The sequence below is a fragment of the Tursiops truncatus genome, chromosome 5, assembly GCF_011762595.2.
Source record: "Tursiops truncatus isolate mTurTru1 chromosome 5, mTurTru1.mat.Y, whole genome shotgun sequence".
Lineage (NCBI taxonomy): Eukaryota > Metazoa > Chordata > Mammalia > Artiodactyla > Delphinidae > Tursiops > Tursiops truncatus.
In genome coordinates, this window is record NC_047038.1 from 102577959 (window position 1) to 102594666 (window position 16708).

The window sequence follows — 16708 nt, forward strand, 5'->3', positions numbered from 1 at the left end:
GTGGTCAGGCAGGGTGGGGTAGGCTTCCCATGTGGCTGTCTGCATGGTCTGGTTGGGGCACACAGCTGCTGCCAGCCCACTGGTGGGCAGGTAAGCCCCTGGCACTAATAGTCTATAGGGTGGACCCCAAAATGGCACTTGCTAGCACCAGTGTCCTTGTGGTAGAACGAGCTCCCCACAATGGCTGCCACCAGCATCAGTGACCCCAGGGTGAGCTCTTGCCTCTCTGGGAGGCTCTCTGAGATCAGAAGATAGGTCTGACCCAGCCTCCTTTCAAACTACTGCCTCTGTTCTGGGTCTCAGAGTATATGAGGTTTTGCACACACCCTTAACAGATGAGTCTCTGTTTCCTACAGCCCTCTTGCTCTCATGTAGCCAAGCCCTTCTGGCCTTCAAAGCCGGATGTTCTGGGAGCTTGTCTTCTCGGTGTAGGATTCCTGGACTGGGGAGCCCAATGTGGGGCTCAGAACCCTTGCTCTTTGGGGAGAATCTCTGTAATTGTGATTATCATCTTGTTTGTGGGTTGCTGACCTGGGTGAGTGGGTCTTGACTAGGTCATGTCATTGCCCCTTCTATCCTTCTCATTGTGGTTCCTTTTCTATGTCTTTAGTTGTGGGAAATCTCGGCTAGTCTTCAGGTCATTCTCATTTATAGTTTCTCTGTGAGTTGTTGTAATTTGGTGTGCCTGTAGGAGCTGGTGAGCTCCAGGTCTTCCTACTCTGCCACCTGGCCACACCGTCCCTTAACCTCATTCTTAAAAAAACAAAATTTAAGCATACAGTACTGTACAAGGATATGAAGTTATTATCTGTTCCAACAATGAGCTTATAATCTTAGATTATTGGTAGAACAAATAAATACTTGTAAATACATATATAGTTATAGAAAAAAAAGCAAAAATACAAATCTATTCATACTTTAGAAACTTAAATATATCCTGGGCCTAACATTTTGCTAGATAATTCAAGGAATACAAAACAATATTAGCGTGCCCCAGTCCGGGAGGGTCCCACGTGCCATGGAGCAGCTGGGCCTGTGGGCCATGGCTGCTGGGCCTGCGCCTCCGGAGCCTGTGCTCCGCAGCGGGAGAGGCCACAGCAGTGAGAGGCCCGTGTACCGCCAAAAAAAAAAAAAAAAAAAAATTAGCATACTTCCTGCCCCAGTAGTTTATTATTATCACTGGGGAAATGAGATGTGCACACTTTAAATACATAATAGTTTATGGAAGATCTGTGTGTGCAAAGGAGTAATACAGATGGTGAGGACTGTGATGGGCAGCATTGAGAGAAGGGGATCTGACATTTCTTGAAACATAATGAATGTAAAGGTTTACACAGATGAAGAAAAGTGCAAAAAGCAATGTGGAGAGAATGGGCTTAGTGTTTGGGAGTAGAGAGCAGTCTGGAGGCACCTCACTCTTTAGCCTATTACATACTGGCTGTTCTGAACTGAATTAAATAATCAAGGATTTAGGAAAGATAGTAGAGGGGCCATGAGTCAAGTTGGGCAAGTGATTTGGGGAGGGTGCCTTCAGCTGAGGCTGATTCGAAAAGTTGAAATGGGATTAGTCAAATTTTTATGTCGTGGATTCACTTCAGTCTTTTGGTTTACATCTTATTTATTACTCCTGGAGTCTTTTCTAAACAGAATCTCTAGTTTGCAAAAGGAGTATTTGATCTGCATTGGCCTAATTTAGGAATTCACTAGTAAAGTGCTGCCCCTGTAAGTGACCTTCCTTCAGGTGACACTGTTATTGCCACTTCCTTGTCAGAGTTACTGGATCTTTGGGATCATTAATCACTTCATCAATCTGGGCTTCAGTTTCCTCTTCTGGAAAATGGGGATGATAATATTTACTTCCTAGGATTCTTATAAAGATTAAGTGAGATCATGTATGTTAGCCCTTTATTTGGCACATAGGAAATGTTCAATTAATGTTGGCAGTAATTATCATGATTATCATTATTATTTTTACCCTCAATTCCTAAATGTCTTTATATTGTAAGAATATAAGATTGAAAACGTCTTACACACAGACTCTTTTTGATAAATGTTTTATTTTCCAGTTACAAAATGTAGTGATTAACTTAAAATTACAAGATCAGGGTTAGTTTCCTTTCCCTTCAAAAGATGATACTTAGAGTCTGCAGACTCCCTGAGCCTTCGACATCCAGAGACGTGGATGCTGGAGATGGGAGATCTCATTATGTCTCTATTTTTCTTCTCTGTTTACTTAAGAATCTGAACTATATTTCAGCTTCCCTCTTTTCTTTCTTTTCTCTCTTTTTCTTTTTTTTTTTTTGCCTAATGGGTCTCACCTCTTCATGTTTCAGCGAACATGCAATTTCTGAATAAGTGAGTTTTGCTTAATGATGGGAATGAGGCCCTGAAGATGTCTTGATTCTATAAGTATTCCTAAGTATGTATCTCAGTTAACTGGTGGGTGGGTCCTTGCAGTTCAGCCTGTTTCTGCCTGAGAATACTTGGTCAAATCTTAGATTGCTAGGTGCTAAAGTAGATACAAAATAGGGATTCTGTGTTAATTTCTGACACATATAAAATGTGAATTGAGTACCTCAATTGTGATTTTTTTTTACAACTTTATTGAGGCATATTTTATGTTGTAGTGTTCAGTGAGTTTTAGTAAATTTACTGAGTAGTACTTCCATCACCATAAATCAACTTTAGAACATTTTTGTTCCCACATAATAATTTTAAGGTTCATCCATGTCATAGTATGTATCATCAGTCTGTTCCTTTTTATTGCTAAGTAGATTCCATTGTATGAAAATGGCACATTTTGACTATTCATTTACCAGCTGATGGACATTTATGTTGTTTCCAATTTTTGGCTATTAAGAATAATGCTGGGGACTTCCTTGGTGGCGCAGTGGTTAAGAATCCACCTGCCAATGAAGGGACATGTGTTTGATCCCTGGTCCGGGAAGATCCCACATGCCGCGGAGCAGCTAAGCCTGTGAGCCACAACTACTGAGCCTGTGCTCTAGTGCCTGCAAGCCACAACTACTGAGCCTGCGCACCACAGCTACTGAAGCCTGCGTGCCTGGAGCCCGTGCTCCGCTACAAGAGAAGCCACTGTAGTGAGAAGCCCGTGCACTGCAACGAAGAGTAGCCCCTGCTTGCCACAACTAGAGAAAGCTCACGTGCAGCAATGAAGACCCAATGCAGCCAAAATTGAAATAAAAATTAAAATAAAGAATAATGCTGCTATGAATTCATGTGCAGTTCTTTGTGTGGACAGATGTCTCATTGTGGTAGATACCTATGTGTGGAATTCCTGGGTCATATGGTAAATTTATATTTAACTTTTAAAAAATTGCTATGCTATTTTCCCAATTGGCTGCATCATTTTATATTCCTATGTTATGTATGACTGTTCCCCTTTCTCTACATCCTTGCCACCGCTTGTTGCTATCTTTTTTTTTTCCAATTGTGGTCATTCTAATGGGTGTTTTAGTTTGCACTTCCCTAATGACTAATGATGTTGAACATCTTTTCATTTGCTTATTAGTAAGCTAGACTTTTATGATTCTTCAGCAATGGATGCTATTTACCTTTCTGGCAATCTTTGTTCATTTTCTTCTTTTGAATCCACTAAATAGTCAGCAGTTTGGCAGAGATTAGATTAGATTTTTTACCTAAAGAAGACATGAAAATCTGGTCTAGGTGGTTTAGTGTACATATATTCATTTAAGATTTGCTAGACTGTGAGCCCATTGTTTATCTGTTTTCCTGGTCTGAAGTCCTATTATGTTTATATTATCTGTCATAAAAAATATGGCGAGGCCCACAAGTAGACCTTGGCATGCTTCCACCCCATCACACACCGTGATGTTTGTGTACTCTGGCTCAATGATCAGCAGTAAGCAGAAGTGTCTGCAGTGGCACAGGGCTGCCTTGTACTCCTGTTATTCCCTGTGACTCGCCTATTAGGAAATGGGGACTCTACAGATATTCTTTTTGGCCCTTGTTTTTCATCTCCCCTAAACTGTAGGTGAATTTTTCTTTCAAACTATATCACCTAAAAAAGAATTCTGTTACTCATTGTAGTTCCAAGTATTTGGGTAGAAGAAGGGAGGTGAAAAGTAATTCTGTGATGTAGTCACAGGTTTTTCTTTTGTGAAATACAGGCCAATTTAGATCAAGGCCAGGTTGTTTAACTGTTACTTGAGAAAGAATAAATCAAATTGCATTCTTGTGTTTTTATTTATTTATTTTATCATCCTTGTTTGGTTTGGTTTGTTTTGGTTTTTTTTTGGCCATGCCACGCGGCATGCGGGATCTTAGTTACCCTACCAGGGATCGAACCCATGCCCCCTGCGAAGGAAGCATGGTCCCTTAACCATGGACCTCCCGGGAAGTCCTGAGTTCTTGTGTTTTTAAATTACTTGTTTGTGTACAAATGTGGCATTTAAAATGCCATTTTTCTTAACAAATATATTTGAGACTTCTGTGGTGCCACAGGCTATAACATATCTGAAATCTAGTGAGAAATACTGTATTTTTATTTTCACTCTTTTTTGGGGGTGCTTTTTGATCATTTCTTTTGTCACATTGAACATGATTTAGTAAGGTAGAATAGGAAAAGATAGATTATCATTTGAATGATTAAGATGTGAGATATTTTAAAAGTTGTGTGCATGTTGTATTTGTCTAAGATTTGTGCTTTCCTTCATGAAGGAGTACTCATTGAGCATCTTCTGTGTGCTAGGTGTTATCCTAGGCTTTGGGGAGAGGAGGAATGGTTAGAGAGGAAACATAAAGAAAAGGTAATTTCTTATATCGCTGACTGCTGTGAAGAACATTAAATAGGGCATTGCACATAAAGTGCATATAACTTTAGTCTGCATATAACAGAAAACTCCCCTTAAGCTGGTTTAAGTAGCAAGGAAATATATTCTCTCATAACTGGAAAATAGGCTGGGCACCAGGTATGATCGGATCATCAGGGATCCTCTTCCTTCTGTTTCGCCACCCAGCTGTCCTCACTAAAAATTTTATCCTATGGTTGCTTCCCCCATGAATGCAAGATGCCTACGAGAGTGGACCCAACATCTCGAGGAAGGAGAGGGGTTGTCTCTTTCCTATTTTTCTTTTAGGAACTGGGAGACCTGTTCCAGAAGTTACTCAAACTAGAGCCAAACTGGCGGGGTAATGTAGTTACCATGTTTGTCTCAGATTAGTTTGTAGAATTGGGGAATTATGTACCATGCCACCATAGCCAGTGCCTGGCAGGGGCATTCGGGTCATCTTGCCAGAATGAAGATACCATTGTGTCAGTAGCTTCTTTGTAACCTGAGACTAATAATGAGCAAAAGGGCAACAATGATTGGAGTAGGTGACAAGTATAACTTGAAGAGTAATGGAATAAAATTTATTTATTAAATGTGGCTGTAAACTTGTCATTCAATTCTTAGGGTTTCAACATAGTATAAAGTGTACTGTATTATATTTCTATTATTTTTTCAATTTATGTGCTGAGCAATAACTGAAATTAGAGTCACATGAGTTTTTAATTGATCCTAGGGTTTGCTCTCTTAAACCTATTCACTTTTTAGAACTTCAGAATGGGTAAATACAGTCACCAGTTTGTTCTGGGCTTCAGGAGTCCTGATTAAGTTCCTTGAGATGGAGTTGTTTCTATCCATACATGTGTCCGTAAGCTTTTATGATTTGGAGGACTTCATTTCTTTTCTCAAAAACAGTAGAGATGGTGCAGTGTTCATTAGTGAAAGTGCTTAGCTCGGCCTGTATAGTGGATGTTCAATAAATGTTTGTTGACTGAAATCCTTCAGAGCTAGAATACCCATATTCAAGACTAACTTAAGTGTTAGTAATTGTGTTAAGTAAAGGTGCTACATTTAAAATTGGCACTTGTTTTACTTTTCGCTTGTCTAGTCATTCATTCAAACAGCCATTATTTATTGGGTATCTACCATATGTCAGGCACTGTGGGATACAGAGGTAAGAAAGATGTCATCCCTGCTCTCAGGAAGCTCAAGAATCCAGGTGGGGAGAACCAGATATTATTATGACAGAGTGGATTTGCAGGAGGTAACCTAGGGTGAGAACCTAACCCAGCCTTGGGTCATCAGCAGGCAAGGCTGCTTGGAGAGGTTCCAGCTGAATCTCGAAGAATATGTGGGGGTTAGCCTGGGGAATGAGGGCATGAGGAGACAGAGATGAGGAAGCTCGACAGAGGCATCGAGGTAGGAAATTGCTGGGTGTGTATGGGAAACTACACAAAGTTCCTTTCTTATATAAATTAAGACTAGAAGTGGGAGAGAGAGTGTGGAGGCTGGATAGTGAGGCAGGGGTGGGACATGGACAGGCCTGCATGCCTGGTCTGGGAGTAGCTGAAGGCTTTTGAGTGCCATGGTCAGATGTGTGGAGTCCATCCTGGAGGTGAGGAAGAAGGAAGAGGTGGCACAGTGGCAGTAGGGATGGAGAGGAGGTGAGGGTGGCGATATCTGTGTGGATATCATAGTATAGCTTCAGTTCTATAATACATGATCAAACACAGGAGAAGAACACTAAGACAGGAAGTTAAAAAAATGTTATGAGATTAAACTCTTTACAGTATCACTGGGTATCTTTTAAAAATTCATTATCAGGAATTCCTTGGCGGTCCAGTGGTTCTGACTTGGCGTTTTCACTGCTGTGGGCCTGGGTTCAGTCCCTAGTAGGAGAACCAAGATCCCACAAGCCACATGGCACGGCCAAAAAAAGAAAGAAAGAAAAACAAAACTCATTATCAAAAATAAATCTCTATAAACACAGCAAAGGACAGAAGTAAGATAATATTTAACAACTAGAATTAGCTCTAAGTAGCTTTTACAGCTCTCTTTGGTACGTGTTTTGGTTTTTCATAGTTATTGGAATTTTTAAACTATTAACACAGTCTGCGGCAAGCTATTTGTTTTTGTAAATTAATACGAAAAATAAAGATTAAAGCATTTCCTTTTTTTTTTTTTTTTTTTTTCTTTTTGCGGTACGCGGGCCTCTCACTGTTGTGGCCTCTCCCGTTGCGGAGCACAAGCTCGGACGCACAGGCCCAGTGGCCATGGATCACAGGCCCAGCCGCTCCGCGGCATGTGGGATCTTCCCGGACCAGGGCACGAACCCGTGTCCCCTGCATTGGCAGGCGGACTCTCAACCACTGCGCCACCAGGGAAGCCCCAAGATTAAAGCATTTCTAAAGCAGTGTGTGATAGAGATAGAATTTGTTGGAAGTAGATACAGTTTTCTTGGGAGAGAAAGAATTAATATTAAAAATGACACTTAAGGAATGTGAATCAGCACAGTGTATCTTATAGCAATACCTTAAAAACTATAATATTAAAAACTCCTTGGCAGAGAACTGATAATTTTTCAGTCATACATGTAAATTAAAGTCAAACTTGTTTTTGTCTAAATCATGCCTAAGTCCTGAATTCCTTGAGAACTAAGTACATGGCTTTATGCTTGTGTGGCCCCGGGCCCTGTGGGGCTTTGCACATCGCCGGGGCCCTAGAGATGAATTAGAGTGGCCTCTCACTAAAGTCCAAGTGGGAATTACCAAAGTGTCCTCACTTTACCACAAAAGAGCTTTCAGATGACACAAATCCCATCTAGCTACAAGATCCAGAGAGACTAGGACAGAGGAAGGTGCCTTATATGTACATGAAGAATTATGTTTCCATATTCCTCGACCTTGCTTTTTTTACCCTTTTCTTTAAGGGGGGAAAAAACATGCTTTCCCCTTTTTCATGAAAGGAAAAAAAAAAAGAACCCCAAAACGTGCTGAGGCAGCAGATACATAGCCCAATCCCTTGTCTTCCTGCTATATAGACATATAACAGGAGCATATCATCAATTTTCTCTCTTCCCTTGTAATACCAGTGGATGTTTTCCCCCCTGGGAAGTAGCATAATAGTTTTTCAGATATTTTAGCTCTTAGGAGAACAGCTTTTTTTGAGCTTTTGTCAGAGACAATCTCCAGGGAAGCAGGTAGTTACTAATACTTCACTATTATTATTTCTCTCTTCCCAGTGTTTATGTTTGCAAAGGAATTTTGTATAATTATGGATTCCTATAGCCTTTTCTGATAATTTATGGTCACTGACAGTATACTGTACCTGAAAAAGAAATGAACTTTCAAGAAATCTTGAGGCCATTGTGTTGTTTTTCTAACAGGTGAGGGATGGTGGCATTGTTTTTCATACTTCCTTTATCTTTGAAACCTGATGAATGTAGAACTAAACCTTTTTGCTAAGGTGTCCCCTAACACTCAACATTATTTTTAGACTGTCTTGTTTTTAATTGAGTTTTCTTTGCCCACTCAATTGCTTATGTTTCCCTATTCTTGGGCCATTTTATGTGCGCACATATGTGCCCAAACCTGCTTCTAACTCTCCATGAGTCCCCTGGGTTTAGGGGCCATCCCTTCTCTTTTCTGCTTCCCCGTTTCTTTATACAAGAGAGGATCTTATTTATGATCCCTGAATGCTTAACTAGTTCAGTGGATAGTAAGAGGGAGGTCTTGTACCACTTATTTAGCAGGCAGTGATGTAGAAGGGCATCTGGCTTTAGTAATAAATACTGGTATGGAAATGACTTCAAGATGAAGTTGCTGCAGATGACAAATAGGAACGGAACTTGGGCTAGAAGGCCCATTGCCATCTGCCTTGGCCATTGACTCACCTCTTTAACACCCCTCTTTTGTCTTTCATTTCCTGGGCGTCTTCTGTAATTTGTGTTCTGATTGTTTCCTATCTGAGAGGTGTGTCTTCCCAGAGGGCAGGGGCAGGCACTGGCGTGCTTGTGAGTGAGTACCAGGAACTTGGAAGTTAGCCTCACGGGGTAACACTGTGTTCTAGTCTTGAATAGAAAGTCAAAAGGAAAAGAAACTGCTCTAAAGCATTGTCAACTAAAAAAATGCACAACCTAGAAGCTGCGAATTATGCTTTATTCAGCGGACTTTCGGAGGACTTCACCCCAGGAGGCAGCCTCTCAGATCTCTCTGAGGGACTGCTCCAAAGAGGTCAGGGAGGAGCCAGAATATGTAGGAGTTTTTGCAAAAGAACCAGGTAGTCGGAACATCAAAAGATTATTGTCAATTAAAGACAAGTTAATTGTCAGACAAGTTAATAAATTTAGCACTTTTCTACGTATGGGAAGATAACAAGCATCTAGGCTCATTGAAATCATTCCTTTGATACACACCTTAACTATCTAGGGCCAGTATCCTATTTTTTTTCCCATTCTGAATCCCCTCATGTGCACAGTCTGGGGTGGCCTGCAATGGCTGATGGCTGCAACATCCTTTGTTTACTGCTATGGCAGGTGACATTCTTTGTCTACACATTGGACCAAAAAAAGGCATGGACCGCATTGGGTCCTGAACCTATAATTCTACAGGTATTAAGAGTTCATGCAGTTGGACACGTGGCATATTCATCGCCATGATGTGATTTCCAGGTACAAGTGGGTAACAGAAGTACCTTGTATGGTTTCCTCAGGTAAGCTTTTAGGGGAGGTAGGGGAATGTTGTAGGCCTGCTGAAGTGGCTGACCATGTTGCCTCCTGAATACAGTGAGTGCCCGTCTGACTGGGTTTTGGTCTTCCTGCTGGGTGTCTGCTGCAGCGTCAGCCTTGCTCCTTGTGTTTCAGGTGAGATGAGTGAGAGCCGAGCAAAGAGAGTTCGAATCAAGGAGGTGGACGGCTGGACCCTGAGGATGCTGATTGACTATGTTTATACGGCGGAGATTCAGGTGACAGAAGAGAATGTACAGGTAAGGGTGACGCCTCATATCACTTGGTCCTTTACACATGTCAGTGTTCTAATGCAACAGGGCATACCTATACATAGACACTTTGTACCAAAGTAATAGGATTTGTTGTTAAAACTGTATTTCTAAGAGACATTATAATGATTATAGCTTTTTAATAATGTTCCTGATTTCAGTATCTTTTATATTCTCAAAGTTCTAAGATACAAATCCTTTAGTTCTCTGAATGATGCTTGTTATTTTATGAAGACACGGTCATGTTCATTTATAACTACAGTGCTACCCATATTTTCCTTTATTCCCTAGAAGGTTAAGTCTGTAAAGGGTGTTTTTGGCAGCCAACAGCCTTTACTTCTTTGACTATTTCAGCATCCTCTATTAGTGATTCTAGATTTTAGCTAAAAGTTGGCATCGCACCTCTCTTACTTTCTATAAAGAACAAATGTTTTATATATATGATGTAAATGTTTAACTAATAGAGGTAGATGTGGAGTAGAAAGTGAAAGTCCCTCTTTAAAACTGTACTTCTCTTCGCACTCACCAATCCCACACTCTGTGATTTACTCTCTTTCCCCATAGGGTAGCCTCTGTTATCTGTTTGGTGTTAATCTTTAAGAACATTTTCTATGCAGTTACACACACACACACACACACACACACACACACACACACACAATTTTCTTGACATAAGTATACTTTTACTATACCTGTTGTTCTGTAACTTTGCTTTTTTCACTGAACAAAGTGTCTTGGAGTTCTTTACATGTCAATACATATGAGTCCAGCTCATTCTTTTGTGTGGTGTCCTGTATGTTAATCAGCATATATGATTTTTCACCTTTACAAAAATGTTGCAGTGAATGAACATTTTTATATTTGCATCCAAAAATTTCATGGGATAGATTCTTCAACATGTAATAGCTGGATCAAAAGGTACATTCATGTTTTAATTTCTGATAGGTATGCCAAATGGCCATCTAAAAGTTTGTATTTATTTATACTCCTGCCAATAGGTAGACTGTATTTTGAGGACAGCAAAAAGAACTAGGACTAACTTCTTAAGAAATAATCTCTAAATTCTACTTGTACAAATAGGAAATCTTTTGTCCCTTGTAGCTAGTTGAAATATGCTGCAAAATATTTGAATTTGGAGACTGAAATCTTTTCACTTTAACTTGTTAGAGCATGCTGTTATTAAATCTTAAATACTGGCAGTGGTAAGGCCTCCTGGTGATCCTTAGATGGCCTCAGTTAACCTCTGCTTGGAAGTCCCATTCATGAGGTAAAGCATTTGAAAAGCCTTGGTTGATCCTGAAGTCATGTACAAAGGTGTGAATCAGATGCTATGTGAACCTTTTTTTAGCATGGAGGAAAATGTTTGGTACGTGTCATCTCATTCTGGTCTTTTCTGTACAGGTGTGCTATTTGCTGGATTCTGGGGCATTGGTTTCAACAAGACCCTTATCTTGGGTTTCGTTTGCTCCTTGTTTTTATTCATTTGAGTGCCTGAGTCTCACTGTACCCTATATCTGACCTTTAGTAAATGAATTACTGATTGGTTTCTTTGATTCACATAATGTGTCACATGGGGGAAAATTGCAAAAGGTGGTTTAGGCCTACAAGACTGGAGTGTGTGAATTCAGCTCTGAATGCTGTTTGTAGTAGCTCTTGTGGTAGAGACATTGGCCTGTGAGGAACTGGGAGAACGCTTCTCATGTTTCTTTTAGTAACTGACATATTCCAGTCCTGAAGTGTTAGTCATCACACCTCTCAGAAAACCTCTTGCCCTGCCAATTTGCCTTTGTGTATATTGCTAGCTCTAACAGGAATACATTGAAAAAGTTGTACTTGGCAGACTCATTAAATGCTTAACATTCACATTGTTTTTGTTCTTTTTTGGAAGCGGGATGTTTCTTCACTGTAGGGGTATCTTGGTATATAAAGCCTTATTTTATACTCCATTGAAAAATACTTGTTTTGCAAAAGTCAGTTTGGAAATAAAATTGACTAAAATAAGCTACCTTTTCCATAACAAGTATTTTTTAAAATTCTTTCTATTATTCTTATTTTTAAAATTTATTTATTTTATTAATTTATTTTTGGCTGCATTGGGTCTTCATTGCTGCACGTGGGCTTTCTCTAGTTGCGGCAAGCAGGGGCTACTCTTCGTTGTGGTGTGCGGGCTTCTCTCATTGCAGTGGCTTGTCTTGTTGTGGAGCATGGGCTTTTAGGCACACGAGCTTCAGCAGTTGTGGCACATGGGCTCAGTAGTTGTGGCCAGTGGGTTCTAGAGCACAGGCTCAGTAGTTGTGGCGCATGGGCTTAGTTGCTTTGCGGCATGGGGGATCTTCCCGGACCAGGGCTTGAACCCGTGTCCTCTGCATTGGTAGGTGGATTCTTAACCACTGTGCAACCAGGGAAGCCCCATAACAAGTATTTTTTATTGAAACACAGAGTAAGGGCTTACCTATCAAGACACACTAAACTGCTCTTTCCTCTATTTTGTATATTTTTGTCTGTCTGTACTTTGTTAAATCTTTCTTCTAAGTGCTGTTCACCTTAAGGAAAGGAGCAGTTCTGGGGAGGTATCTGTTATTCTTATTAATGTGAAGCTAAAGTTTTAAATGGCCCCAACTAGAAGCTCTGCTCTGAGTATATCTGCTCCGAGAGTGTTGACAGTGGGGACGGAACTTTCTGTAATTCAAAGGTTTATTGTTGTCGGTATATTTTCTCATTAGACCTAGAATCAAATCTCTTGTCAGGTAACCTCCCTTTTGTACATTTCTGTTTTAGTAATAAAGTAGTCTTAGGATAGCAGGTATCTTAGTCTTCTACTTTGGGACTGCATGTTTTTATGTAGAAGCAAAGTGCCATAGAATGCTGAGGTCCAGCTGTCTTAGAGTCAGTTGGTGACAGAACAGGACCATAACCCTGGTTTCCCTGATTCCTAGTTAAGGGTCCCTTCTGTGATACTATGCAGTCTCCTTATTACACAGATTTAAAATATATATAATAACTGTTTGAAGTGAATGTTGTTAACTTTGAGTCAAAATGAAGGAATGAAGTAGTTTGAAAGATTAACTCTAAAGAAGGGACAATTGTCATTTATTATATAAGTAATAGGGTTTTAATTCTGGCTGTTTAGGGTTTCCTGATTATTTTTTCTTTTGTTATTGCTGTTGTTTTTTTGTTTTGGTTTTCAAACTTTGATTTTGAGTTTGGATGGTTGCTTTTAATTATGGTAATGTTGGGGAATAATTTGAGCCAAATGAATTTGTTTTTTTTTTTAAAGAGAAATAAAAGGAGAATACATATTTTACCATGACCACACTTTTAATTGAATTTTTTTGCTGTTGTTGCTGTTGAATAATTTAAATTACTTGTGTTTAAAGTATCCAATCAAATTTTATAAACTTTATATATATGGGACCAGAGAAAATAAAGCCAAAGCCTACTATAAAAGGAGATAAACTTTTTTGGGGTCATGGACTTCTTTGAGAAGCTAATGAAAAACTGAACTCTTTCCCAAGTAAATGGCACTAAAGTATATATGCATGAAGTTTGACATACATGTTCAGAGAATGCATGTACTTTGTCTCCTCCCACCTTCCCCATTAAGAATACTTGACTTTTTGTGTATGTTTGTGTGTGTGTGTATTTGAAGGGTTTTCACATGGGTTTATCTTCAGCTGTGTGCTAGGCATTTTACATATGTCTTAGTCGATATTCACCAGCATATTAGATAGGTATTACTCTATTTTGCAAATGAGGAAGCTCAGAAAGGTTAAGTTATTAGTTCAGCATCACACAGCAACTATTAAGTTGTCATTAACTACTAGTGTTATTGAAAAAGAGAGTTTGTATATTCAAAAATAAAAGTACATTTATAACTGAAAAACATTTTTTCAGTATCACCAAAATTATTGAAGGTTTATTATTCTTCATTTGATGTGTTGATGAACATTTTGGAGAATCCTAAAGGATCTTGAGTTTTTCAAAACATTTACTTTATTGCTAAATTTGTGGTTTTGTTACATATGTTTTTACTTCTCAGCTTTTAGGCATTTGTTTTGGCTTGCTAAAAGTAGATAAGAGTTTTTCACCTGATGTAAGTGTGAAAAACTAAGGTAAGGCTATTAATAGTACCAATGTAAGTAAATGATCTTATTCCCAAATTAATATTATAAGTGTTCATCTATAGGTTCTGTCTACATTAGAACTTTTATCATCTCAGAATTGAAGAAGCATCTGATAATTTTGAATGGATGTGTTTTAAACAGTTCATGAACTTTTTAAACTTTTATGTTGCATAAACTGGAATTATTTGAGATAGAAAGTCTCATCTCTTTAAAAAAAGAGCAGAATTTATTTATTTTTTAATATCTTTGTTGGAGTATAATTGCTTTACAATGTAGAGTTAGTTTCTGCTGTACAACAAAGTGAATCAGCTGTACATGTACATATATCCCCATATCTCCCTCCCACCCTCCCTATCCCACCCTCTAGGTGGTCACAAAGCATTGAGCTGATCTCCCTGTGCTATGCAGCAGCTTCCCACTAGCTATCTGTTTTACAATTGGTAGTGTATATATGTCAGTGCTACTCTCTCACTTCATCCCAGCTTCCCCTACCTGCCCTGTGTCCTCAAGTCCATTCTCTACATCTGCCTCTTTATTCCTACCCTGCCACTAGGTTCATCAGTACCGTCTTTTAGATTCCATATATGTGCATTAGCATATGGCATTTGTTTTTCTCTTTCTGACTTACTTCACTCTGTATGACAGATTCTGGCTCCATCCACCTCATTACAGATAACTCACTTTCGTTCGAAAAAGGAACAGAATTTAAACAAGAGTTTTTCAAGAGACAGTTAAAATTAATTATTGGTAATAAACACACTAGAGTGTTTAACACAACCTCAGTACAGTAGAAAATCGAAGGTCGTGTGTCCATTTCCTTGGTGGTGTAGGGCAGGGTGTTTGTTGTTTGAGATGGGACCAGAAGTGACAGCAGTGTGTCATTGTGGAGCCTTCTACCCCTGAGGGCTCCTGAAAGGAGGGCATCGTAGGAGGGGCTTCCATGATAGGAGTTCTGTTGATATGGTTGACCACTTAATCAAAAAAAGACTGAAGGGGAGAAACGGTTAAAAAGGAGTACTTGTATACCCTAAATATTTTATTTTAACCCCAAACATGTAACTGTACAGTTGTATGCTAGTCTTTCGTTGTAAAACTAAGTATGGCCCGCTGCTTGGAGAGCCACACGCTTTTTCTTGCACATACCACACCACACTGATACATCAGCTCTAACTACCCAGTGCTTTTAAAGTGCAGCGAGAGCTCAGACACTTGAAAAGAAATCTCAGTGCAAAGTCATCTTCGGACTATACACTTTCTCTGACATTTCTCACACGTCTAATTTGATTGAGAAATTTTTTTGTGGTAACACATTGATCAAATCATTCTTAGAAAAGGTCTCTTTTTACATGCACATGTCATTGGATTACATATACTTATTCAAGTTATATAATTTCAGTAACAAGTGCAAGTGTTCCAAACAAATTGGGAGCAAACCTAACATGCATGAGTTGGTAAGTTGCATCTCAGGTGGAGAGGAGTAGTAGAATTGTGCAAGCCTGTTAGAGTGTACAGAGGGCGTGGGAGAGTTGGTTAGTCAGGCCAGTAGGTTAAAAGGGAAGGTTGGTAAAGGGTGCTTTTGCTGTATTTCTGCATTGTGTAAATAAACATTGAAATGAGATTCCTGTTCATGGATATTTATTTTAAAAATGGACATTGAAGACACCCTATTAGTTAAACAGACATTGATGGAATATTTGCTCAGTAGTCAGGCCTATGCTGATGATTGTCCTAATGCTACAAAAAATGAACAAGGAACAAAACGTAATGGATAGAGTATAGACTTAAACTGAATTTGAATCTTGGCTTTGCTATTTAAATGCCATGTGACCTTGTCCATATTCCTTAACCTCTCTGAGCCTGATTTTCTTGTCTGAAAAAGGGGGATGATTCTGTTCTTTCTTATATAAGACCTTGTGGAACACTGTGATTAGATAACTGGTTTATATAGAGGTGAGACATGCTGGGACTTCATTAAGAGCCCAGTTGGGATTGAGGCTTGAGCCAGAAATAAATGGGGCTAGGAATGAGGGCGTAATTTGGGGCAGGGCGGGTGGCAAGCACTCAATAAATATTTTTTAAATTGAGGGTGGCATGCATTCCAAATTAAAATGTTCAAGGATGAGTGACAAATTCAGGTATGAATGAGGTGCTTCAGGATGCATGGCAGCAGGGTCTTGTGGTGGTGCCTACTGTTAGGCTGATGACAATGTCTTTGATTCAGGAAGAGCTCCCCTGAGTGAACAGTGATCCGAGCGTACAGCTCCTGTGTTCTGGCTTGTCTGGAAAGAGACTTGGTAAGGGCTAGGCAGTTGTAATGACCAGAGCTAAGTAAGTTTGGGATTGTGGTGTCTGTTATGGAACAGACAGCAAACCCAGAATCTGGGGTCATGCTCAGTTCTGTGGGGCTTTAGGGTTCACATTGTGGCTTGGTAAGCGTGGGGGTGCTTTGGGGGAGCACACCACATTTAGCGCAGCAGGATTAATGACGGACCATAATCATTGATTAGGCTCCTAATAAACTTTGCAGTCTTGGTCAGGATCAGTTTAGGACTGAATTGGACTGAACTTGAAGATTTAAGGCTTTTAAGGTCTGCAGCTAGACCAGGCTAGTTCACATAAAAATTAATAACGATTTTACTGCTTTTTATACATGGCTTGCTCTTTCCCTTTCATACTTCTAAGCTATTGAGCTTGCCTGTTTTTCCACTGCCAGTATTGGTCCTGATAAATTCCAATTTTCAATAATAATTCATTAAAAATTTATGGAGCATCCATTTT

At 39.6% G+C, this 16708-nt stretch overlaps 1 protein-coding gene across 8 annotated transcripts in view; it reads left to right on the top strand.

Annotated features, from left to right (window-relative positions):
• The window catches only part of KLHL2 (kelch like family member 2), a 122498-nt gene that overhangs the window by 33066 nt on the left and 72724 nt on the right, over nucleotides 1-16708 (top strand). For all 8 annotated transcript variants that reach the window (XM_033857229.2, XM_033857231.2, XM_033857230.2 and 5 more), the window contains one exon: nucleotides 9673-9794. In XM_033857229.2, the coding sequence (XP_033713120.1) occupies nucleotides 9673-9794 (122 nt within the window). The remainder of the gene's footprint in view (nucleotides 1-9672; nucleotides 9795-16708) is intronic.